Source organism: Acipenser ruthenus, chromosome 15 (assembly GCF_902713425.1).
Source record: "Acipenser ruthenus chromosome 15, fAciRut3.2 maternal haplotype, whole genome shotgun sequence".
Taxonomy (NCBI): Eukaryota; Metazoa; Chordata; class Actinopteri; order Acipenseriformes; family Acipenseridae; genus Acipenser; species Acipenser ruthenus.
In genome coordinates, this window is record NC_081203.1 from 16,517,451 (window position 1) to 16,545,404 (window position 27,954).

A 27,954-nucleotide genomic window follows, 5' to 3' on the forward strand; every position below is an offset into this window, starting at 1 on the left:
CTATAGAGACTAAACGAAACCCACCCGCGATACACGGCAATAGAGACTAAACGAAACCCACCCGCGATACACGGCTATAGAGGCTAAACGAAACCCACCCGCGATACACGGCTATAGAGGCTAAACGAAACCCACCCGCGATACACGGCTATAGAGGCTAAACGAAACCCACCCGCGATACACGGCTATAGAGGCTAAACGAAACCCACCCGCGATACACGGCAATAGAGACTAAACGAAACCCACCCGCGATACACGGCAATAGAGACTAAACGAAACCCACCCGCGATACACGGCTCTAAAGTCTAAACGAAACCCACCCGCGATACACGGCAATAGAGACTAAACGAAACCCACCCGCGATACACGGCAATAGAGACTAAACGAAACCCACCCGCGATACACGGCAATAGAGACTAAACGAAACCCACCCGCGATACACGGCAATAGAGACTAAACGAAACCCACCCGCGATACACGGCAATAGAGACTAAACGAAACCCACCTGCGATACACGGCAATAGAGACTAAACGAAACCCACCCGCGATACACGGCTATAGAGACTAAACGAAACCCACCCGCGATACACGGCTATAGAGGCTAAACGAAACCCACCCGCGATACACGGCAATAGAGACGAAACGAAACCCACCTGCGATACACGGCTATAGAGGCTAAACGAAACCCACCCGCGATACACGGCTCTAAAGACTAAACGAAACCCATCCGCGATACACGGCTATAGAGACTAAACGAAACCCACCCGCGATACACGGCTATAGAGGCTAAATGAAACCCACCCGCGATACACGGCTATAGAGACTAAACGAAACCCACCTGCGATACACGGCTATAGAGGCTAAACGAAACCCACCCGCGATACACGGCAATAGAGACGAAACGAAACCCACCTGCGATACATGGCTATAGAGGCTAAACGAAACCCACCCGCGATACACGGCAATAGAGACTAAACGAAACCCACCCGCGATACACGGCAATAGAGACTAAACGAAACCCACCAGCGATACACGGCTATAGAGGCTAAACGAAACCCACCCGCGATACACGGCAATAGAGACTAAACGAAACCCACCCGCGATACACGGCTATAGAGGCTAAACGAAACCCACCCGCGATACACGGCAATAGAGACTAAACGAAACCCACCCGCGATACACGGCTCTAGAGGCTAAACGAAACCCACCCGCGATACACGGCTATAGAGGCTAAACGAAACCCACCCGCGATACACGGCTCTAGAGACTAAACGAAACCCACCCGCGATACACGGCTATAGAGGCTAAACGAAACCCACCCGCGATACACGGCTATAGAGACTAAACGAAACCCACCCGCGATACACGGCTATAGAGACTAAATGAAACCCACCCGCGATACACGGCAATAGAGGCTAAACGAAACCCACCCGCGATACACGGCAATAGAGGCTAAACGAAACCCACCCGCGATACACGGCAATAGAGGCTAAACGAAACCCACCCGCGATACACGGCAATAGAGGCTAAAAGAAACCCACCCGCGATACACGGCAATAGAGGCTAAACGAAACCCACCCGCGATACACGGCAATAGAGGCTAAACGAAACCCACCCGCGATACACGGCTATAGAGGCTAAACGAAACCCACCCGCGATACACGGCAATAGAGACTAAACGAAACCCACCCGCGATACACGGCAATAGGGCTAAACGAAACCCACCCGCGATACACGGCAATAGAGGCTAAACGAAACCCACCCGCGATACACGGCAATAGAGGCTAAACGAAACCCACCCGCGATACACGGCAATAGAGGCTAAACGAAACCCACCCGCGATACACGGCAATAGAGGCTAAACGAAACCCACCCGCGATACACGGCTATAGAGGCTAAACGAAACCCACCCGCGATACACGGCTATAGAGGCTAAACGAAACCCACCCGCGATACACGGCTATAGAGGCTAAACGAAACCCACCCGCGGTACACGGCTATAGAGACTAAACGAAACCCACCCGCGGTACACGGCTATAGAGACTAAACGAAACCCACCCGCGGTACACGGCTATAGAGACTAAATGAAACCCACCCGCGGTACACGGCTATAGAGACTAAACGAAACCCACCCGCGATACATGGCTATCGAGACTAAACGAAACCCACCCGCAATACACGGCTCTCACAGATCAGACAGTATGGTTATTGAATTGCGATTATTTTTAAAGTTAAATACTTTTTTACTTTTGCAAAATTACACATAGGCTTAAGCGCAGGACAGACAGGCGAGGCTCGCAAGAGATTTTGCTGCCTGTATCACTGCCATTGCTTTCATATGGTGTTGGACAGATCAGCACGGGACGATACAGCTTGTCCTGTGGGTACGCTGAGCTGTGTCGCTCAAATCGAATCCAGAGTGATTTCTTCTTGCTGACACGTGGTACCGTCGGTGGATTAACCAATCACAGCCAAGTGCTGACTATACGTGCTTAGCAGGAAAAATTATGAATGAAACTGTTGTCTATGGAGGTGTCCAAGCACCCTGAAGGGTTTGATCCCTGCTATATTTCATACAAGGATAGGCAGGTCTGTATTAATCGCCCCTGATAAGCATCCTTCCTGTAGACAATTTGATACTATTATCACTTTTTCATTTCATACACCTGCATATAGATGACAGAAAAACAACTTTGATAAACAAACCAGTGTTTTTATTTAGTAGATTATATGGGGGGCATTACAGACATGGCCAAAAGTTTTGCAACCAACCCTATAAATTAATCTTACGTTAACATATTAAATTACATATCGCTTTGTGTTTTCCAAAAATTTAAAAATGTAACATTTGGAAACCTAACATGAAATACAGTACTACTTTGTAGTTTCTGGTAGAGTTTTGTGATATCATTTTGTAGTTTTTTTGATTGCATGATGTTAAATAAAATATCGAAATTATGTTCATATACTTTTTTGTTTTTTTTTAATGATGTCTGCATCCTAATACTCTACTAAGTGATGCAAAACTTTTGGCCGTTATGTAAATTATATTTGAGGACATAGCCTATGGTTCGGTAATGACAACTACTGTACTGTACCGTAGTGCATACCGCTCATGTGTGCCCGGGTGCAGACTAGCGGTACCGCATCGTGAAAATGCTCAGTGCAGAGATGCCAACGGCTCCGATTTGGCCGTAGCAGCTACTGTTTTTTGGAGGTTCTGCTACGGCGCTACGTCGAAGAGGTATAATACTACCATTTTTATTAAATACATAAATAAATTATGGATACTCCCTGAATGTTTATGAAATACTATTTCAATACCATGTGTGTTTTTTCATTTTTTTAATGAATTAATTGTTCTTAATACTGTATTTCATTGACAGTTTATTGTGGCATTTTAACTGGCTGAATAGTAAAATCTCTGAGCTGGGTTGCTTAGTAACCGGTTCAGGGGTCCTTCAGAAACTGCTGCGCAAATGTCGCCTTGCTATCAATATCAACTGCATGTTTGCTTGGTCGTTTATCAGTTATTAAAATAGGAATCACAAATGAAACAAAAAATGTCACTCTCCTCCATCTAAAAGATCGAGGTTGGCTTGTCAGAAATATCGAGAGGAATTTACCCCAGAATAGTCATTATTAAAAGAAGTGGTGTCTGAATCTCACGTCTGCTGTGAATACTGACGGACACACTTCTCTGTGAATACTGCTGGACAGACTTCTCTGTGAATACTGCCGAACAGACTTCTCTGTGAATACTGCAGGACAGACTTCTCTGTGAATACTGCTGGACACACTTCTCTGTGAATACTGCCGGACAGACTTCTCTGTGAACACTGCCGGACACACTTCTCTGTGAATACTGCCGGACAGACTTCTCTGTGAATACTGCCAGACACACTTCTCTGTGAATACTGCTGGACAGACTTCTCTGTGAATACTGCCGAACAGACTTCTCTGTGAATCCTGCCGGACAGACTTCTCTGTGAATCCTGCCGGACAGACTTCTCTGTGAATACTGCCGGACAGACTGTGAATACTGCCGGACACACTTCTTTGTGAATACTGCCGGACAGACTTCTTTGTGAATACAGCTGGACAGACTTCTCTATGAATACTGCCGGACAGACTTCTCTGTGAATACTGCCAGACACACTTTTCTGTGAATCCTGCCGGACACACTTCTCTGTGAATCCTGCCGGACAGACTTCTCTGTGAATACTGCCGGACAGACTGTGAATAATGCCGGACACACTTCTCTGTGAACACTGCCGGACAGACTTCTCTGTGAATACAGCTGGACAGACTTCTCTATGAATACTGCCGGACAGACTTCTCTGTGAATACTGCCAGACACACTTTTCTGTGAATCCTGCCGGACACACTTCTCTGTGAATACTGCCGGACAGACTTCTCTGTGAATCCTGCCGGACAGACTTTTCTGTGAATACTGCCGGACAGACATCTCTGTGAATACTGCCGGACAGACTTCTCTGTGAATCCTGCCGGACACACTTCTCTGTGAATACTGCCGGACAGACTTCTCTGTGAATACTGCCGGACAGACTTCTCTGTGAATCCTGCCGGACAGACTTCTCTGTGAATACTGCCGGACAGACTTCTCTGTGAATCCTGCCGGACAGACTTCTCTGTGAATACTGTCGGACACACTTCTTTGTGAATACTGCCGGACACACTTCTCTGTGAATACTGCCGGACACACTTCTCTGTGAATACTGCCGGACAGACTTCTCTGTGAATCCTGCCGGACAGACTTCTCTGTGAATCCTGCCAGACAGACTTCTCTGTGAATACTGCCGGACAGACTGTGAATACTGCCGGACACATTTCTTTGTGAATACTGCCGGACAGACTTCTCTGTGAATACAGCTGGACAGACTTCTCTATGAATACTGCCGGACAGACTTCTCTGTGAATACTGCCAGACACACTTTTCTGTGAATCCTGCTGGACACACTTCTCTGTGAATCCTGCCGGACAGACTTCTCTGTGAATACTGCCGGACAGACTGTGAATACTGCCGGACACACTTCTTTGTAAATACTGCCGGACAGACTTCTCTGTGAATACAGCTGGACAGACTTCTCTATGAATACTGCCGGACAGACTTCTCTGTGAATACTGCCAGACACACTTTTCTGTGAATCCTGCCGGACACACTTCTCTGTGAATACTGCCGGACAGACTTCTCTGTGAATCCTGCCGGACAGACTTTTCTGTGAATACTGCCGGACAGACATCTCTGTGAATACTGCCAGACACACTTCTCTGTGAATCCTGCCAGACACACTTCTCAGTGAATACTGCCGGACAGACTTCTCTGTGAATCCTGCCGGACACACTTCTCTGTGAATACTGCCGGACAGACTTCTCTGTGAATCCTGCCGGACACACTTCTCTGTGAATCCTGCCGGACACATTTCTCTGTGAATACTGCCGGACAGACTTCTCTGTGAATCCTGCCAGACACACTTCTCTGTGAATACTGCCGGACAGACTTCTCTGTGAATACTGCCGGACAGACTTCTCTGTTAAACATGGTCGGAGTCATGACTGTATCACACCACCAATATGCAAAATCTGACACTCCCACTGTGTTTGTGCAAATGGGTTTTGAAGTTTAATTTGCTTTAAATAATTCATTAATTATTGGATACTACACAGCATTTTGTGTTTTGATAGTTTTGAAAATATATATATTGTAACCCAGTGGCTAGAAGGGTAAGCTGGAATCAGAATAAAAGCGCTTGGAGGCTGAAAGTGGTCTTCAAAGCAGGACTGGCAGTTTATTACTTACAGGTTTGAAATAAACAAGAAAACACAAAAAAAAAAACACAGCACCTCACAGGGCACAAAAGAAAAGGCCTAGCTCTCCACAGAGCACTAACTAAACACAGGCTTTCCTAAACTACGGTTGGAACGGATAAGCCGCTTGTCCAACAAACAAAAAAACAGTTACCAAACCGTAACTAAACACAGGGTTAATTTCTGTAGTAAGGGATTATATTCCTTTTCACAGACCATGTAAAATCTTGCCTTTAGTCTTCCACACTCTCTCACTCGCGATCACCGAGCACTGACAAAGAGACAGCTTATATCTCTGCCTGATTTAGCTTAATTGGAGACAGCTTGACTTCAGCTGCTCCTACTAATCAGCTAGTTAAGCATGAGAGAGAACTGACTCCTGATCCCCTAGTGGACATTCTGCACATAACCCTTTTCTTTAAAAAGTTTTAAGATAAGGAGCTTTCCGGGAACAGTGCCCTCTTCATTCTCAAGCTGATATATCTATTTTCCAACACAATTCCACACACCCTATTACACACCCCTCCCCTCAGCTCAAACCCCTGGGTTAGAGCATCTGACTTAACAAAACAGTGTACCCTAGAGAGACCATCTGCATCTCCATTCTTGCTACCCACTGCGATGTTCTATTTTGAATTTATAAGGTTGCAAGGATAGAAACCACCTGGTCACTCTAGAGTTTGTTTTCTTTCTATTGCCCACTTTACTGCTAAACATTCTTTCTCCACAATGGCATATTTACGTTCTCTGGGTAGCAACTTCCTACTTAAAAACAAAACTGGATGTTCTTCCCCATTCTCTACTTGTGACAGTACTGCCCCAAGCCCTACGTCTGAAGCATCTGTCTGCAAAATAAACTGTTTTTTAAAATCAGGTACCCTTAAGACTGGTTCACTACAGAGTATATTTTTCAGATAACTGAATGCTTTTTCTACCTCGATAGACCAGTTGACCATTGTTGGTCCTTTGGCTCAGCTCAGTGAGGGGGGCTGCTTTGGTTGCAAAGTCAGGTACAAACCGCCTGTAATACCCCACTATTCCCAAAAAAGCCCGGACTTGCTTTTTATTCACTGGCCGAGGCCAGTTTTGAATGGCTTCAACTTTACTCATTTGTGGCCTGACCAGTCCATTGCCTACCACATATCCTAGATATTTAGCCTCTTTTAACCCGACGTAACATTTCTCTGGGTTTGCTGTCAAGCCTGCTTCTCTAAGGCTACCTAACACAAGCTCTACCTTAGATAGGTGAGATTCCCAATCCTCAGTATATATTACGATGTCATCTAAATAGGCCGAGGCAAACTTTAAATGAGGTCTTAGGATCCTATCAATCAACCTTTGGAAGGTAGCGGGAGCACCGTGTAGGCCAAAGGGCATCACCGTGTACTGATACAACCCATCTGGAGTAACGAATGCAGTCTTTTCCTTGGCTGTATCAGTAAGTGGTATCTGCCAATACCCCTTAGTTAAGTCAAGAGTGGTTAGATACTTAGCTTTTCCTAGCTTTTCAATGAGCTCATCCACTCTGGGCATCGGGTACGCATCGAACTTTGAGACTTCATTCAGCTTTCGGAAGTCATTACAGAACCGCCAGGTTCCATTGGGCTTAGGAACTAAAACTATGGGGCTTGTCCACTCACTTTTCGACTCCTCAATTATTCCTAGTTGAAGCATTCTCTCTACTTCCTTGGTTACGTCGGCGCGTTTTGCTTCTGGAACTCTATAGGCTCTCACGTTTATTTTAACACCGGGGTCCGTCACAATGTCATGGCTTATCACATGAGTCTTCCCTGGGAGAACTGAAAAGACATCTGTGACAGCTTGTAACATCTCAAATACTTCATGGCACTGGGTTTCGGTCAGTTCAGGGCCTATGTTAATTTCAGGAACAGGTGACCTACTACATGCTGCCCCAACCTCAGTTGCTACATATGCTGGTTCCCTGTCCTTCCAAGGCTTCAACAAATTGATGTGATAAATCTGCTCTTTCTTTCTTTTATCTGGTTGTTTTATCTTGTAGTTCACCGGGCCAAGTGCTTCTATGACTTCATAGGGTCCCTGCCACTTTGCAAACAATTTGCACTCTGAAGTTGGAACCAAAACCATAACCCTATCCCCAGGCAGAAACGTCTTAACTTGCGCTTGTACATTATAGTGTCTAGACTGTGCGGCCTGTGCTTTCTCGAGATGTGTCCTAACTATAGGTGTCAGGGTTTGTATTCTTTCTCTCATACCCATTACATGTTCAACAAGGTTCTTCCTATGACCACCCTGTTCTTCCCACAGCTCCTTGGCAATGTCTAGGATCCCCCTAGGTTGACGACCGTACAACAATTCAAATGGGGAGAACCCAGTTGACGACTGTGGCACTTCCCTAACAGCAAACATGAGATACGGAAGTAGCAAATCCCAATCCTTCCCGTCTTTATCAATAACCTTCCTTAACATGGCTTTTAAGGTTTTATTGAACCTCTACACTAAACCATCGGTTTGTGGATGATAAACTGACGTACGGATTGGTTTAATCTTTAAAAGATCACACAGATCTTTCATCAGGTTCGACACGAAGGGCGTCCCCTGGTCTGTTAAGATTTCTTTTGGCACACCTACCCGCGTGAACATGTGGAACAGTTCTTTTGCTACGGTTTTAGCTGCCATGTTTCTCAAGGGTATCGCTTCCGGATACCTGGTGGCATAGTCCAAGACCACCAAAATATACTCGTGCCCCCTAGCGGATCGACTTAGAGGACCAACAAAGTCCATAGCGATTCGCTCAAAGGGTGTTTCTATGATAGGAAGCGGTACGAGAGGTGCTCGTAACTTAGCTCGGGGACTGGTTTTCTGACACTCAGGACATGAGTTACAAAAACGTTCAACTTCCTTATATAGTCCGATCCAAAAAAACCTTTTTAAGATGCGCTGAGTGGTCTTTTCAATTCCCAGGTGAGCGCCAAACAAATGACTATGTGCCAGGTGCATTATGGTATTACGGTACTGTTGAGGCACTAACAGTTGTTCTACCTGGTCCTCTCCTACTTGGGTGACTCTATACAACAGGTCATACTTTACTACATAATAGGCTCCTGCACCCCTACTTGGAGCGTCCTCCACGGTAACACCGTTTACTTCCACCACCTGGCTTTTAACATTTACTAGAGACGGATCATTAGCCTGGTCTCTCACAAACTGCACACTTGGTACCACCCACTGCTCAACGGCGTCAGGACCATTTCCGTCCATTAATGCTGGTGTAGCGCCTGTCTCATCAAGTATATCCTGGGCCCCACACTGAGTGCTAACTCCCTTCTTATCCCTTTTTGTACCCCTTCCCAACAATACTAAAGCCTGTTCAAAAATGTTCTTATTCCACTGATACTGGTCAGCTCGCTTTTCTTTGCGTGTTTTACGTACTTTAGCGCTAGGTGGGTCCAGTTCCTGGTCAGTGAATGGGAGCACCTGTTTCAAGCCCTCATGAGGGTTACTCTCACCCTGCACACCACTCTCAGTAGGGGGGGCCAATTCCCCATTTAATTTTACCAAGTCTTCAAAACCTGGATAGTCTCTACCTAATATCACCTCGTGTGGCAGTCTGGTTATCACTCCAACTCTCATAGCATTTATTATACCGTTAAATTCAATGATAACTTCACAGGTGGGGTAGTAATTAATATCTCCATGCACACAGGTGATACCGGTCCTACGACTATTGTCTAATTGTTCTGGCTTCACATATTTAGGTGAAACCACTGTGACAGCGCTTCCGGAATCAGTGAGGGCTTGAGCTTGTTTCCCGTTCACCAAAACCTTTACCATAAACTTATGAGCAGCTAGGGCCACATTTACCACACTCGCTACACCACAGTAGTTCTGCTCACCTACATTGCACTGCATTGGCTCAGTTTCATTGGGACATTGTATAGCTATGTGGCCAAACTCATTGCATTTAAAACACTTGTAGTTTTTATACCGTTCTACAATTGGTGGATTAACAGCTCCTCTATAATCCCCAGTTATCCCCAGTCCCTTCGCAGCCAGCGGCCGCTCTTCCTTTAGTTCTGGCTTACCCGAATTCTTGTCAGGGTGTTGTTTCAGTCGGGGGGACCGTAGACCACTCCTGGCTGAAGTGACACTTGGATGGAGGGCTAAATCCTCAGCGGCCATAAATCGCTCTACGACCGCAACAAAGTCATCCAGAGTTGAGGGTTCATTTTGTCCTACACACCTCCGCAAAGGGGGTGGCATAGCTCTCAGGAACCTGTCCAGGACCAGTATTTCGACCACTCTGTTAGCAGTATTCACATCGGGCTGCAACCACCGTCTGGCCAAATGAACCAGGTCAAACATTTGTGACCTGGGAGCTTGTTCCTGCTTGAAACTCCAGGCATGAAACCGCTGGGCCCTTACTGCGGTGGTCACACCTGCCCGGGCCAAGATTTCCGTCTTGAGCTGGTCATAGTCGGCCGCTGCATTATGGTCCAGGTCATGATAGGCCTTTTGGGCATCGCCTATTAGAAATGGGGCCACAAGGCCAGCCCACTTTACTTTTGGCCAAGCTTCTCTGGTGGCCACACGTTCAAATGACAACAGGTACGCTTCCACGTCATCGTCCCTGGTCATTTTCTGTAGCAGGTGAGTTGGCTTCATGTCAGTCACCCTTGTCCGGGAACCTTCAAGGGAGTCAAGTCTAGCAGCCATCTCCACTCTCTCCTGCCGGGCATGTTCCAACTGGGCTCTCTGTAGACACAACTGTTCCTGCTGTAGTCGGTTAGTCTCCCTCTGGGCTGCAGTCTGATCCTGTTGGGCTGCGGTGGCCTGTAACAAAGCTTTCAGTACATCTTCCATGGCAGCAGTGGAATTTTATTTGCTTGTCGCTATCCCTCCAAGACACTAGGGGGCGCTCTGATCCCACTTCTGACACCACAATGTAACCCAGTGGCTAGAAGGGTAAGCTGGAATCAGAATAAAAGCGCTTGGAGGCTGAAAGTGGTCTTCAAAGCAGGACTGGCAGTTTATTACTTACAGGTTTGAAATAAACAAGAAAACACAAAAAAAAAAAACACAGCACCTCACAGGGCACAAAAGAAAAGGCCTAGCTCTCCACAGAGCACTAACTAAACACAGGCTTTCCTAAACTACGGTTGGAACGGATAAGCCGCTTGTCCAACAAACAAAAAAACAGTTACCAAACCGTAACTAAACACAGGGTTAATTTCTGTAGTAAGGGATTATATTTCTTTTCACAGACCATGAAAAATCTTGCCTTTAGTCTTCCACACTCTCTCACTCGCGATCACCGAGCACTGACAAAGAGACAGCTTATATCTCTGCCTGATTTAGCTTAATTGGAGACAGCTTGACTTCAGCTGCTCCTACTAATCAGCTAGTTAAGCATGAGAGAGAACTGACTCCTGATCCCCTAGTGGACATTCTGCACATAACCCTTTTCTTTAAAAAGTTTTAAGATAAGGAGCTTTCTGGGAACAGTGCCCTCTTCATTCTCAAGCTGATATATCTATTGTAAGGAAGCAGGTTGGGTGAGACAGCAGGGAGGGGGTTAAAACCTCCCTGTGAGAGAAACCTGTGTGGAATGCACTTTTGTTGTGGATTGATTGGTTTATTGTTTGAATTGTTTTGTTTAATTGTTTTATTATTAATTATCATCCGCACCTGGGCGTTATTAAAAATTAGCTCCGGGTGGGGTTTAAAAAGAGAGCAGGCAGTCTGCTCGGGGCTGCTGAGTGGAAGGAGGCAGAGAGGTGTGCTGTCTCCGAGTAGCCATTGAATAAACGTAAGTGCTGTGTTAAACCGGGGTTTTTTTGAAAAGACGGGGAAACAGCTTAGCTGTCCCGTGTTAGTCAGGGAGTTCCTGTGTGTGTCAGTTAGTGCTCATACAGAGCTAGGTGTTTGTTTTGTATTTTGTTTGTTTCTTTGTTTATTAAAATAGCGCAACCGCGCAAGAAAAATCCATTTGTGTCTGTTGGGTCACTGGTTTTAAAGGGGCAACGAACCCGCAAGAGAGGTGAATTCTTTACACTATTTTCCAACACAATTCCACACACCCTATTACAATATATATATATATATATATTTTAATTTCTAAGTGCTGTGTGTTTACAATTACCAAAATTATAGATTGAACAGCAAAAATGAGGTCATTGGCTTGCCAGAGCCTAAGAACTTTTTAATTTCTAGGGGCTAGCAGCCACTGGCTTTAAAAAAAAAAAATTTGCCTCGCTTCACTCGCTACTATTTTGTACTTTGATAAGTTGGCATCTCTGCCAGCAGTGCCGTGCCTGTCTGTTCCGGGGTTTAGCTTCCGTAGCCTTTATGATGAGCCGCCACTGCTTAGGAACAACAATCATTGTCAAGAAAAATATTCTTTGAAATCCTCTGCTTACTTCTATTACTTTCATATTTCTTAAAACCAAAAATTGGTTACTAATAGTGTAACAGGGGTGTACTGTTACTGTGTGGGTATCCACTGAGAGACGAGAGACACAGAGGGTTTTTGTAGTTGAAACGTCACTCAGGCATTCAGGTTCCCTTTCAAGTACAAAATGTATTCCATTACACAATGGGTTAAGCTATTACGCCCGATTCAAGTGAACACTAAAAAGCTGCGTCTACGCCCACGACGTCAGCAGGATTGAAAACTGCGTGCAGGACGGGGCTCAGGGCCATTTTCTGTTTCAGCCTTTCAGCTACACAGAGAGTGACTCAGCATTCGAGAAAGTGAACAATTTGCTATCTTTGACCAGAAGAAGTCAGATAAGCCTGTCTTATTATATTTCTGCTTGTTTTTTCCCTTTGGGATAAACCACTAAAGCAAAAAATGTAAATAATGTAATTGTGTTTTTTTACTGTTTTCACGGCCTTCTGGCCAGCGGCAGCAGCGGGCTTGCCTGCTCCTGCACTCCGCAGATCAGTACACAGTATAATTAATATTATTTATTCTCTGTTTTATACCTGGAGTTATTAGTCTTGTTTTTTACATGCATATTGTGAATTTAAACTACATTTAAATATATATTGTGGTTGAAGCTGCTGTATTTGTGTTTCTCCCTTGTTTATTCCAGGTGCTGTGCGCTCGGCTTACTGCTTAAGCAGTCGCAGCAGTCTGGGCTCAGGCTTGCTTGCAAGCCAGCGTTCCTGGGCGGGCCTTTCTGTGTTTAGCACTGGAAGTGCCGTGGCCTGAGGAGTCCGAGTCGAAGCGCTTCATTTTTGACAGGCCCTCAGCTCCCTCTAGAAGGACCTCGAAGCCCGCTGTCCACCCGGACTTTCTGCATGAGGTCCAATCAACTTGGGGACACCCCGCGACGGCCCCGGCCATCCCCAGAGCTGTTGACCTGTTATATCGGGTTGGGGCTTGGCCACTTTGTTCCTGTCACAGCATCCATTGCCTCCCTTGTACAAGGCACACATCTGGCGGTCCTTTCCAAAGATGTATCATGCCCTAACAAATAGTGCAAGGTGACGGAGACGATGTTAAAAAAGGCCTATGTGGCAGAAGCTCTAGCTACCCAGCAGGGTAACTACACGAGCATCCTGGTTGCTTACCGGTCGATGCTTGTGCAGAGCTGTGGCAAAGTGGTTTGCAGTGCGCAGGTGTAGAGGTGATGTGATACGTAACAAAAGTCAGACAACAAAGTTCACGGTCCAAACTGATCTTTATTTGTAATCCGTGGTCGTTGTGACCGTAATTAATAATCCCAGGCAGTACACTGTGGTGAAGTGTTGTCCGGGTTGGTGCTGGCCTTAAGTGACAGCTCCCGGTACGTGTTAGCCGTCTAACAAGAACAAACGAGTACAATTAGAAATGACAAAACAAACAAACACTAAACACTCACGGTACGTTTTGGTTCTCCTTTTAGAGGTTCACTCACAACCATAACAAAGGAACAGATCGCTTAGCCACGTCCCCTTTTGTACCGTCAGTCATGCCTCATTGGTTAGTGAGTGCAACTGTTTCTCGTCCAATCCGTGGTTGCCACATCGCTTCCCTTCTGGGGCAATGACTTGGTATACCGTAGCTCCGCCCCCTTACTAGATGGCCGACTTCCACCTTTCACTGGAATGAATTGTCAGACCATCCAGTCCGGGGCACTCTGTTCCCTTTACACAGCGCCCTCACAGGTCTGGAGGGAGATTTATAACCAAGATTCATTCTTTCTGTGTAACATATCCCACCGAAGGAAAGCCTGGACTTTGGTGATAACGGGTCTCACCCGTCCATTTCCCATAATAAATCCCAAATATTGAGTTTCTGCTTTAGCAAACGCACATTTTCTCAAGTTGGCTGTCAGCTACCCTTAGAGCTGAAGGATGGCTGTGATCCTAGCCAGATGCTTTTGCTAGGTGGAGCTGTAGATAACCTCATCGTCAATATACACTGCTGCATACTCACAATGTGGGTGTAAGACCTGGTCCATCAGTCTCTGAAAGGCAGCGGGCACACCATGTAGCCCAAACGGCATGGTTATGAAGTGGCTACAGACTATCAGGAGTTGAAAATGCAGTTTTCTTTCTAGAGCTGCGTGTTATGGTGATCTGCCAGTATCCCTTCGTCAGGTCCAAAGTGGAGATGAACCTAGCCATTCGGAGTCTGTCGAGAAGCTCATCAACCCGAGGCATGGGGTAGGCATCAAACTTGGCAATAGCGTTTACCTTACAGAAATCAATGCAGAAGCAGTTGGTGTCATCCTTTTGGGTGACTATCACAATCGGACTGCACCACTTGCTCCTGGAAGGTTCAATCACCCCAAGTTCGAGCATCGCCCGTACTTCTTTGCTAACGCCATCTCGCTGACTTTCTGGCATCCAGTAAGATCTCTCTCGCACTGTGACACCTGGAGGAGTGATAATAGCATATTCAACAAGGTTAGTTCTACCGGGCAAGTCAGAAAAAACATAATTTAACTCCTCAATTAACTTACGCAGCTCTCTTTGCTGATCTGGAAGTAACTGTTCCCCCATTAGAATGTCTCTGGTGCTAGACAGGGGCCTAAATCATCCTGTACTTCGCCTGGGGCCTCCCTTGCCTGCCAGGGCTTCAACAAATTAACATGGTAAATTTCACGTTCATTTCGGCGATCAGGCTGATTAATTTCATAATTTACCTTTCCTATAGCCCGAATCACCTCATATGGCCCTTACCATTTAGCACACAGTTTCAACTCTGATGTGGGGAGGAGCAACAGTACAGTTCTTGTCAGTGCTGAGCTGATTTTAGATTGTCCTGGGCCAATCGACCAACCGAATCCAGGCGATCTCTGAGTAGGAGCACATGCTTCACTATATTTTTGGATGAGCCTTTGTGCTCTTCCCACCCCTCTCTCAACTGATCGAGGATGCCACAAGGCTGTCGGCCATACAAGAGCTTGAAGGGGAGGGGCAAGGGCAGCAAACCTACCCCAGCTGGGGGCCAACCTTGGCCTCCATGATGGGGAGGTAAGGTTGCCCATTGGGGTCGGTGGTCTAGGAGGTCTTGGTCCAGTCTCGGGTAGTGGTGGAACTGGGAGAGGAGTCGGTGCTCGACTGTTCCCTGCTGAGGGAGCGGTAAGTAGGCTGGTCTTGGTTGAAATCAGGGAGTCCTCGAAATCCTCGGCCAGTTTCACGGCAGCTTCAAGGGTGGTGGAATTGTGGTGCGGAATTGTGGTATCCAGGCCTGGGTTTTGGCGCCGACCACATTGCAGAACTTCTCAGTGACGATAGCCTCGCCCATCTGGGCAGGGCTTAGCCAGTGCACCATGTGGTCACACAATCACTGCGCAATTACCCTGGGGTGTGTCTCCGGTGATCTCTGGTACTCCCGGAATTGTACTGTGTGATTCCCCCGTGATGGTCAGGCAACGGAGATTGGCTTGCTTCACCAGGTCGCACTGGGCAGCTTCGGAGTCTGTCATGGCCTGGTAGGCTGCCTGAGCCTCCTGGATTAGGCAGGGCCCTAGCTAGCCCAGAACTCCCGTCGCCATGACGCAGTGGTAGCCAACCGCTCGAACGTGACCAGGTATGCCTCTGGGTCATCCTCTGCTGTCATCTTTTGTGCCCGAGCCTTTGGGGTCGTCATCACAGGTCCTGTTGATGCATTGGGCATCATCACAATTCCAACCCTCTCGATCAGAGCTGTGTACCTCTCCTCTCTCCTTCTCTCCTCAGCCTCCCGTCTGCTATCCAGCACCTCCAGCAGCTCCGACAGTGTAGCATGATCCATCCCGTGCTCTGACACCACGTGTGGCAAAGTGGTTTGCAGTGCGCAGGTGTAGAGGTGATGTGATACATAATACAAGACAGACAACAAAGTTCACGGTCCAAACTAATAATCCCAGGCAATACACAGCAATGTGTATTGCACTGTTCTAAACAATGTGTTACAGTCCCGAAATAATAAACACAGTATAAACACACACAAAGACACACACACAATCCCAAGTCCAGAGTGAGTGCTAACGTGCAAGTGGTGAAATACAATTTATTCGTGTACAGTTGTGAAGTGTCTGCAGGTCCGGAGGCTCCCCACCATAGGGACAGCCAGACACCGCACCGCCGCAAATACCGCCGACCACTTTATGCACAAAAAGCAACGGCGAAACCACCAGCAGCAGCCGTAGGGGTGGAGAGTGACATCAGGGCATCTGGGTGCTCGCCACAGTACAGCTTGGCTACTCGCTCCAGTTCAAACAGGGCCCTCCCACCTTTTCAGGAGTGGTTATAACTTCTGAATCATCCCCTCTTGCAACCACATCTCCACCTGTAGGTGTCCCGACAGTGTATGGAGGCCCACTCGTGATGGAAACAGCCAGCTCACCTGTGTCTAGGTGTGGCGTTATCACCAGGCGAGAGGTGATCACCATGGACTATCGTCAACTCCGGCTCAGACTGGAACATGTGAAATGGACGAGGAGCGCAAGGTGTGTGGCAGCCCCCTTGGGTGGGGTGACACATAAACATCCTGGAGCTGCTGGCAGTTTTTCTGGTTTTGCAGAGTTTCTTCCAGGAGGTGCAGGGAAGACACGTGTTGATCAGGATGGGCAACACAACTGTGGTGGCTTAGATCAACCACCAGGGCAGTCTGCCCTTGCCCAGTCTCCATCGGTTAGCCCACAAAATCTTATTGTGGGCTCACGAGCACCTGCTCTCCCTGACAGCGATACATCTGCCACGAGCAGAAAACCATGCCGCAGACCTCCTATCAAGGGGAGTCCTGTGCGGTTCAGAGTGGAGGCTCCACCCCAAGGTGATGAGCCTGATTTGGGACAGGTTTGGGAGCAAAGGTCGACCTCTTTGCTTCCCAGGAATCCGCTCATTGTCCCCTTTGGTTCTCCATTCTGGGGAATGGGGGTCTGCTGGAAGTCGACGTCCTTGCACACGAGTGACCGAGGACTCTCCTTTATGCCTTTCCACCGGTAACATTGCTTCAGATGTGCCTGGAAAAAATCAGGCAGGAACGAGCCAGGGTACTTTTAGTGGCCCCGTACTGGCCCAGGAGAACATAGTTCACCACGCTGGTACAGCTATTGCGCCACCAGCCTTGGCAATTGCCCACGTGCCGCAACCTGCTCAGCCAGGCACAAGAGACATTGTGGCACCCCAACCCATCAAGCCTACAGCTCTGGGTCTGGCCCCGAACGGCTCCGGTTCAGCCAGTTAGGCTTGTCAGAGAGAGTTATATCGACTCTCAGAATGCGAGTGCTGCTGCAACGCACTCTCAGTATGGATACAAGTGGGGTGTGTTCCAAACTTGGTGTTTGGCATGTCAGGTTGTTCCCACGACTTGCCCCATGCCAGTCATTCTGCAGTTTTTGCAGGACCTTTTTGATGAGGGTAAGACCGCCTCGACTCTGAAGGTTTACTTGGCAGCCATCTCGGCTTGCCATGTTAAAATTGACTCAGTGTCCCTAGGTGCTCACTTTCTGGCTAGCCAGTTCCTGAAAGGGGCACGGAGGCTTCGGCCTCCTTTGAAGGACAAAGTTCCTCAGTGGGTTAAATGTGGTGCTGCATGCACTCACGAAACCACCCTTTGAACCTCTGCATTCTACAGAGCTTAAATACCTGTCTCTGAAGGGCACTAGCATGTTACGCTGACAGGACAAAAAGTTGGCAACAATCTGAGCAACTGTTTATATGCTTTGGAGCTAAGAACCAAAGTCAAGCCCTGTCAAATTGGATCGTGCAGACAATCAAGATTGCCTACGAGCAAGCCAACTTGCCCCCCACAGAGAAGGTCACAGGTCATTCCACCAGGGGTCTTGCTACCTCTTGGGCATTGTTTCATGGTGCATCAGTCTCTGACATTTGCGATGCAGCGGTGTGGGCCACGCCCCACACTTTCACAAGGTTTTACAGGCCTAATGTCCTGGATCTTCGGAACCCTGCCTTTAGAACCAGGGTGCTGACAGCGGCGTATCAGCCGGACTCAGAAGCACATGCATAGGTAATCCTGCATTCTGTGGCGTTACCGTGCCTTATAACTGTGGCAGGCCCTGTGTCTCACCAAATTGGCTGTTCTGCAAGTCATGTCCTTGCGGATGCTTGGGTATACTTACCCATTGTGTAATGGAATACATTTCGTACTTGAAAGGGAACATTAGGTTATTATCATAACCCTGGTTCCCTGAAATATAAATGTATCTATTACAATTCTTTGGTCACTGCGTACATTCTATGCAGTAGGCTCAAGAAGATGTATGGCACTGAGCACCGTCCTGCATGTAGTTTTGTCTCCTGTGGGGGTGGAGACAGGCGTGCTGATGTCGTGGGTGGAAGATGCAGCTTTGGTAGAAGTGTTCAGTTGAATCAGGCGTAATAGCTTAACCCATTGTGTAATAAGAACATAAGAACATAAGAACATAAGAACATAAGAAAGTTTACAAACGAGAGGAGGCCATTTGGTCCATCTTGCTTGTTTGGTTGTTAGTAGCTTATTGATCCCAGAATCTCATCAAGCAGCTTCTTGAATGATCCTATTTTCTGTTCTGAATGCCCCTTTATCTAATCTCCATTTGTGACCCCTGGTCCTTGTTTCTTTTTTCAGGTCAAAAAAGTCCCTGGGGTTGACATTGTCTATGCCTTTTATGATTTTGAATGCTTGAATCAGATCACCACGTAGTCTTCTTTGTTCAAGACTGAATAGATTCAATTCTTTTAGCCTGTCTGCATACGACATGCCTTTTAAACCCGGGATAATTCTGGTTACTCTTCTTTGCACTCTTTCTAGGGCAGCAATATCCTTTTTGTAACGAGGTGACCAGAACTGAACACAATACTAATTTTACTAATGCATTGTAAAGTTTTAACATTACTTTCCTTGATTTAAATTCAACACTATATCCGAGCATCTTGTTGGCCTTTTTTATAGCTTCCCCACATTGTCTAGATGAAGACATTTCTGAGTAAACATAAACTCCTAGGTCTTTTTCATAGATTCCTTCTTCAATTTCATTATCTCCCATATGATATTTATAATGCACATTTTATTGCCTGCGTGCAGTACTTTACACTTTTCTCTATTAAATGTCATTTGCCATGTTTCTGCCCAGTTCTGTCTAGATCATTTTGAATGACTTTTGCTGCTGCAACAGTGTTTGCCACCCCTCCTATTTTTGTGTCGTCTGCAAATTTAACAAGTTTGCTTACTATACCAGAAAACAAATCATTAATGTAGATTAGGAATAGTATAAGTTTATACTGTTAAATGTATACTGTGAAATTTGTTTTATTCAGAAAAAAAACATGTCTTTGCATTTGCTTCAGAATGAAGTCTTTTTTGTATAAAGTAAACCGATGCTTCTGACATGGCAAGTATTTTGAATTGCCTTACTTAGGGAATACTTACCTGCAAAAGAACAGTAATTGCATTTCTTTGTTTAACACTTCCCTTTAATAAACTGCATGTAGAAATTCTAGGTGCAGCACTGTGCAGAGATGCCACTGGTTGTACCATTTGGTGCTACTTGCATGGCCTGCTTGTTATCCCCAAGCAAAAGTGCACCACACTTGGAGAACGCTCGTTTAGCTTCATGGCTTCATGGCTCTTTGGAACTCTCTCCTAGCTTTGGTGCATGATTCTCCCACCGTCGCTCGCTTTAAATCAACTCTCAAGAGCCACCTGTTCTGTCTTGCTTTCCGTGCTCTTTAAGCCTGATAGCTGTTATTAGCTGCGTGTTGCTGCTACTATTTCATGTATTAAGCTACTGCCATGTATTATGCACTTTCCACTGTATTTAACTGACTTTTATTAAATAAGACACAAAATTAACAGGCACGAGGGCCAAACAAAAGGTTTTTAAAACACAAACAATAAAACAAAGTAAAACGTACAGCAAATAAATCTTCCAGGCTGAGCTTTGACTTCACTGCAACAATTTAAAAAAAACCCAGCACACAAAGAAAAAACCAGCAAGCAACAAAAAACACACTTGCTTCCTCAGCTACCTCTCTCTAATGAGGAGCTGAGGCCTCCTTTTATGTCAGGTGGCTGGGTGCTGATTGATTGTTAATGATTCCCACTTGACACAATAAACCTGGGCAGGGAGGAGAATTTAACCCCATCCCTGCCAATATTTACAAGGGCAGAGACCTGCACACACCTCCCCCCATGTACAAAGTACGCAGGCCGCAAATCGGCCAAACTCCCCCCCACCCTTTGAACCCAAGCCCTCCCCCCAAGAGTCCCCTTATGTCCCTCGGGTGGGCTACTTCAGCAGGCGGTGGTGGGCTGGGTTGATGTCGGAACCCCCAAGCTTCAATGGTGGGGGCCCCGGACCTTCAAAGCACGCGAACGCTAGCAGGGAACCTGGACCCTCCAGCAGGAGCAGCGCTGGTGGCATCTCTGGTGGCGGAGGCGGGAACGGTGGCCTGTCTCCCTCTGATGGCGGAGGCGGGAACGACGGCCCGTTTCCCTCTGGTGGCGGAAGCGGGAACAATGGCCAGTCTCCCTCTGGTGGCGGAGGCGGGAACGACGGCCCGTCTCCCTCTGGTGGCGGAGGTGGGAACGGCGGCCCGTCTCCCTCTGGTGGCGGAGGCGGGAACGGCGGACCCTCAGGAACAGCAGGCGGAGACGGAGGACCCTCAGGAACAGCAGGCGGAGACAGTGGACCCGCGGGAACAGCAGGCGGAGACAGTGGACCCTCGGGAACAGCCGGCGGAGATGGAAGACCCTCGAGAACAGCCGGCGGAGATGGAAGACCCTCGAGAACAGCAGGCAGACCCTCAGGAACAGCAGGCGGAGATGGCAGACCCTCGGGAACAGCAGGTGGACCCTCAGGAACAGCAGGCGGACCCTCGGGAACAGCAGGCAGAGACGACGGCCACTCCGGCAACGGCAGTTCCAGCTCCTCCGGTGGCAACTGCTTCAGCCACTCCGGCATCGGCGGTGGTGGCTGTGGCCATTCTAGCGGCCCCTGAGGTCGGGCTGGCACCTCATGCCGTAACAGTCGGGTGCGCCTCCACTGAGCTCCTCTCAGCAGCATGTGCAAGGGCTGCTGATGGGCGTCAGACTTCTCCCTTTCCAGTTCTCTGGTTCGTGGTTACTACACTTCCGGTTCTCTGGTCCGTGGCTCCTCCCCTTCTGGCTCTCGGGCTGGCAGCTCCACCCCCTCTGGCTCTTGGGCTGGCAGCTCCATCTCCTCTGCCTCTCCGGACGGCAGCTCCACCCACTCTGGCTCTTGGGCTGGCAGCTCCACCTCCTCTGCCTCTCCGGACGGCAGCTCCACCCCCTCTGGCTCTCGGGACGGCAGCTCCACCCCCTCTGACTCTCGGGACAGCAGCTCCACCCCCTCTGGCTCTCGGGACGGCAGCTCCACCCCCTCTGGCTCTCGGGACGGCAACTCCACGCCCTCTAGTTCTCGGGATGGCAGCGCCACCCCCTCTGGCTCTCGGGACGGCAGCTCCACCCCCCTCTGGTTCTCGGGATGGCAGCTCCACCCCCTCTGGCTCTCGGGACGGCAGCTCCACCCCCTCTGGCTCTCAAACGACTGGGGCTTCTCCCATGTCTTCGGCCAGATACCCTAAAACCATCAGGGCAATTTCTTGGATGGACGCTGGGTGGTGTTGCCTTTCCCATTCATCCCACCTCCCCCCATCTCGGCACCACAGGGCGTTGATGGCTAGGGGGAGGTCATTGAAGAGGTCCCCCTCTGGGTGTACCAACGAGTCCCAAATCTCCTGGGATGATGGTGGACACGGTGGCAGTGGAGGTAGAGGGGTGGACACTGGTACCTGGGTTGACAGTTGCTCCTCTTCCTGGGCTTGGACGTAGGAGCATCTTGCCCAGTTGTGGCTGTATTCCTTGCAGCGCCCACACCAGTCCGCTGGTGGCACCTCTGGGCAGGATCTCCAGCAGTGGCCCTCCTTCCCACACCAGGAACACCAGGGAAAAAGGCTGACTGGATCATCCAGCTGGGGTGGCAGCAGCTTTTGTTGCTGCTGTCGCTGCTGCCGCTGCCTGCTTCTTCTGCCCATTTTTTTTCAACAAAAAAAAATGCTCACAAAAAAAAATCCTGCAGTACTGATCTGAGCCTCCCACTCTAACACCACATGTGACAGGGTGGCACAAGGAATGAGGCCCAAGGGATAAGGCCCAGGAGAGACTGCAGTTCAAACAAAAAACTTTTATTAAATAAAAGACACCAAATAAACAGGCACGAGGGCCAAACAAAAGGTTTTTAAAACACAAACAATAAAACACAAAGTAAAACTTACAGAAAATAAATCTTCCAGGCTGAGCTTTGCCTTCACTGGACTGCAAAAATAAATAAAAAAAACAGCACACAAAGAAAAAACCAGCAAGCAACAAAAAAACACACTTGCTTCCTCAGCTACCTCTCTCTACTGAGGAGCTGAGGCCTTCTTTTGTGTCAGGTGGCTGGGTGCTGATTGATTGTTAATGATTCCCACCTGACACAATAAACCTGGGCATGGAGGAGAATTTAACCCCATCCCTGCCAATATTTACAAGGGCAGAGCCCTGCTCTGCCACAGGCGCCTATGATTGAGACACAAAATTCATTAAAACATTGATTAAAACACTGAATTGGTCTACTGCTTTTAGAATTAAACACTCCAAAACTGACTCAGTGCAGTAAAATAATGCAAAAGTGTTATTTTTATAGATGGATATTAGTTATCAACATTGAATATTATGTCAAAATCCTTAATTAGATCTTTGAAACTTGTCAAAATGGTCCTTGAAAAGTCCTCGAAATTTGTATCAGAAAAACTATGAACCCTGGAATGGGTTTCATATGAAATATGTTGATTGCCCAAATACTTTTGTCAAAGTATGAAATTCATTTTTGCATGTTATTTTTCATTTTATGCATGTTATGTAATAATTTGTTGTTTTATTATAAAACTGAATCTACTTTAATTAATGTTTCAATAGAACAATTAGAAATTATAGAAATCACTTTCATTATGGTTTTTCTCATTTTTTTAACTGCCCAAATACTTTTGTCTGCAACTGTATATATTTAATAATAGATTGATAAAGAATGAAGTACGGTTTGGTAATATTCTATTAATTAGAATTCATCTGGGTTGTATTTGAAATATTCACTCAAACAGTTATCATGCTTGCATGCTGATATTATTATATCTGCTGCCTGGAGTAGTATTAGTTCTTATAGAAAGACAAGTTCTAGTTCTTATAGAAAGACAATGAATGTATGATAGCTTTCACATGTAACTTATGTTTGCACTGAAGCTGAGATACTACATGAATATTATTGCTTGTTGAGATTATTATACTGACTTCTGCTATATTGATACACATTTTCTTTTCTGTTTTTGTACCATATTCATTTTACTAACCATTGATAAAATGAATGCAAGAGGGTGGCAAAGTGGTTAATAGTGTGCAGCTGCAGGTGATCAAAGAACAGACAGACCATTGTAATCCAGGTGCAAAGGTTTGTTTTTATTTCTTTTATGTCCAGTGCCTGACGGCAAAACAAACAGTAAATAATAATGCTGGTAAGTAATACAGCGGCGTGTATTACTTACGTTATAATCCCCTGGTTAGTCCCGAAATAATAGTCCTGTTATTGTATCCCCACATTAAACACAAAAGACATACACAAGTCCGGTTAGTGTGTGAATTAGTGATTGTGGTTCAGATACAGTTTACAGTGATACGTGTGAAGTGCTGATCTGGGTTTGTGCTGGCCTCTGGCGACAGCTCAGGAATGTGTTAGCTGTCTAGTGAATACAAACAAACAAATTGACAAAACAAACACTCACGATTATTCACAACAATACAGGTTCTTCCAGGTCACTCACAATAACTAAAACGAAGGAACATATAACATTGCTTCGACCCCTATTTATACCGTCACTCATGACCCCTTGGTAAATGATTGCAGCCGCTCCTCCAATCCGCAGCTGCCACATCATTTCCCTTCCGGGTCGATGAGTTAGTGTACCGAAGCTCCGTCTATTTTCTAAATGACCGACTTAATTTTAACCCTCGGAACAAAGTGTCAGGCCAAGCAGTCCAGGGTACTCTGTTCCCGTTACTTAGCACCCTCACAGGTCAGGAGGGAGATTTACCACCAAGAATCATTGTCTTTCTGTCACAAAGAGATAACAGTGTCAATTCTTATGTATTTGATCTTGAGCTTTGTAACTGAGAGTGCTAATTGAAGTAAAGCCATTACACATATTCATGAATTATCTTTATTGGGTATTTAAACACATGTTCTCCGTACACTTTGACCTGGGACCTGAGATGACAGCTATATTGGGGTCGTGTAGCCTTTTGGTTTCCAGATGATAAAGACCTAACGCTCTGACTCCTTTCATTCATAGTCGGTACACAGCTGTATTCTGTGATTCTCTGGCTCAAGTTCAATCGTGGTGTTGCATAAGAAAAATGTACCCTTTCCTGCCTGTTTTTTTTGGCAAAGTGCCAAAAAACAGGCTACCATCTGACCTAGGGACTACAATTGAAGATACAGCAGCATAGAGACTACACACTTTTAGTTATTGTCCTAATGTTAGGTACACATCTGTATTCTGTGATTTTTTTCCTTGAATTCCATTAGCTGTGTTGTCTAGTAAAAGTGCACCCCCTCACTGCTGGATTGCTTTAACCTCTGGCCATGTCAATGATACAGAACACATGTTTTGACAAACGGTCTACACAGCTGTATTCTGTGATTCTCTCAATTCCATTACCGGTGGTGTCCAGTGAACATTAACCATTTCAGTATGACATTGTTTTTAACCTCTGGATATATTAATGATATACTCAGCCTGCATCATATTGAAGATACTTAGGAAGAGACCTACTGGTTTAGCTCTGTGCCCATTCTGCATTGCTATTGAAGATCCTAAGGGACCTGCTGGTTTAGCTCTGTGCCCATTCTGCATTGCTATTGAAGATCCTAAGGGACCTGCTGGTTTAGCTCTGTGCCCATTCTGCATTGCTATTGAAGATCCTAAGGGACCTGCTGGTTTAGCTCTGTGCCCATTCTGCATTGCTATTGAAGATCCTAAGGGACCTGTTGGTTTGGCTCTGTGCCCATTCTGCATAGCTATTGAAGATCCTTAGGAAGAGACTTACTGGTTTAAGCTCTGTGCCCATTCTGTTGCCTGTCTTTTCCTTGCAGAGTACTGTTGACAAGCTGATTAAGAAGACTAACCTGGCCCTTGTGGTGGGCACTCACTCCTGGAGGGACCAGTTCATGGAGGCCATCACAGTCAGTGCAGGTACTTGGGTGCTTTTTGATTTGATTAATGTTGCTCCTTCACTATGACCCCTGTTAAACCACCATCCCTTCAATCTACCAAATTGATCAGAAAACTGCATTTAACCCTTGTAAAGCACCACACCCCCTCCTATTGCCATCAGATGAACAGACAGACAGACACCCCCCTGTATCCCAGAATCTGTGCTTCTCCAGACATATGCAAACATGTCAGTGTGACTTACGTATGCACACCTCCTCTATATATAGGGGGTGTAATCCCTGTGGGGATAACAGCACACATTCTACAAGAGTACTTCTCTACTTTGTTTAGAAGATCATTTGATGAGCTGCTGGGTTTATTTTACTTAATGAGATTTTTTATTACTGTAATATTGTATTAAATCGTCATTATCACATATTTTTCAGAAAAAAACCCTTCAATATACAGTAGATACCAAACTAAAATAAACAACTAGGACAATACATGTAGGGGGGAATTGTTTCTGATTAGTTATCTGCCATTCTAAATCTTCAAAATGGTAATGCCCTCTACCAGGGTTCTATTGCTTAACACCGTGTTATAGGCACACCTAGAATGACCAGTGTATTAAAAACAACATAAATATTATAATGAATGGACAAACCACTGAATATAAGTCGTAGCTTTATTCAAGAATGTCATATAAAGCATCTACACAACCTAAACATTGTAAATAAATGGACTTTTCAACAGAAATGTGTTTATATACAGACATTACATAACACGCAATCTCAAAAAATGGTAAAAAATAAACAAATATTTTATATACAGTTTTATATATGTTTATATACAGTTATATCATATACATACAAAACTGAAACGATGTAAATAAGTATCCATTTTATTTTTAATATATGGGTTTATATTGCCTACATGATTTCCATTACATGAGAGTAGGTGTTAAAACTTCATGCTGATATTGGACTTCGCTCTCGCCAAGATAAGCACCAACTAAGACATAGCTTCTTTTACTGTAAACTAATGTGATCCCTCTGCGTTTCCTTCCATCTGATAATGTAGATTTCCTTCTGCCTAGTGTTGATGGCTGAAGTGTAATGCTGGCTCCAGGGATCAGCCTATTTTGCCTCCCTGGCGCATCAGCACACACAATGGCTGCAATGCTGGCTCCAGGGATCAACCACAGTGTGGTCTCCCTAGTGCATCAGCATGACAACCATCTGGACAGAGCCGAGTAGGGTACTTCTCTGGGGTCTTCAAGTGGGCACCTTCCATCCTTGGTGTTTCGTCGACTAGCCAATGACACCTTAAGAGGGCTCGACAGTGATTCTGACATCCCAGCATCACCCCCTCCATCCTCCACTCAGCTAAGCCCAGATTACTTACCTTCCTTTACATCGATGTTGCTTTCTTTCTACGATGCTTGAGGTCCTCAACCAGAATCTTTTCGTCTCAACCAGAGCCAGTTGCTGCTCCTGTCTGCTGCTTCAGTTAAGTTCTTCACTATGTGTCTCAACTCAGAAACTGGATTGTGGAGTGTGCCACAAATCCTTGACAACCCACCTCCACTGGGTAAACCTGGACTCTCCATCCTCGCTGTTCCGCATCAGCAGCTAGTTGAGCATACTGAAGTTTCTTCCTTTCATACGCCTCATCCACAGCATCCTCCCATGACACTGTTAACTCTACAAGGTGAACAAGACGTGCTGATCCAGACCACAAGACAATATCAGGTCGAAGGCAAGTGGTGGCAGTCTCAGGTGGGAAAATAAGCCATTATCCAACATCTGCCAGCACCAAGTAAACCGTCCTTGACTAAGACCCACCTTACATGTAGCTGCCGATGAATACAAAGGATACCACGGATCCTCTCCTACCCATAGATTAAGGTTCTGTGGTGATGGGAGACCATAATATGTTGACCTGATGAGGAAACTTGAGGAAACTGATCCTGCTCTGTTCCATTGACCATAGGTCTTGCCAGCCAATCTTGCGTTGTTCCACACTCTCCCATTTCGTCCATCCTCCCTGCTTGGCCTGGGAAACTGCCTTTACGCACCTCATCCTCTCCTCCTGCTTTTGCACCTTGTTAACTACCAGCTTCCTCCTTTGAGCTGAGTCTGCTTAGTGCCATGTAGGAGGAGCTGAACTGAGACCAAGGCTTCCTCTTCCATGCTGAACTTGCCCCATGATATCACTGATACGAAGGGCAGCCTTTGCATCTTCCACAGCTTCCTTTGCCTCCCACATTCTTCCTATTTTCAAAACACGTGCTGCCTCCCTCACACATTTGTTGTGTGACTCTACCAGTTTTCATTTCCAATCGAACCTTGGCACACTTGAACTCCTCGGTTAGAGCTGAGACTGGCAGCTGCAGTATCCCTTTACCATACAGTCCCACTCTACTGAGGCAGCGTGGAAATCCTAACCATTTCCTGA

At 46.5% G+C, this 27,954-nt stretch overlaps 1 protein-coding gene across 3 annotated transcripts in view; it reads left to right on the plus strand.

Moving 5' to 3' along the window:
- The window catches only part of slc8a3 (solute carrier family 8 member 3), a 178,707-nt gene that overhangs the window by 135,947 nt on the left and 14,806 nt on the right, over positions 1-27,954 (plus strand). For all 3 annotated transcript variants that reach the window (XM_058987209.1, XM_034037352.3, XM_058987210.1), the window contains one exon: positions 25,437-25,536. In XM_058987209.1, the coding sequence (XP_058843192.1) occupies positions 25,437-25,536 (100 nt within the window). The remainder of the gene's footprint in view (positions 1-25,436; positions 25,537-27,954) is intronic.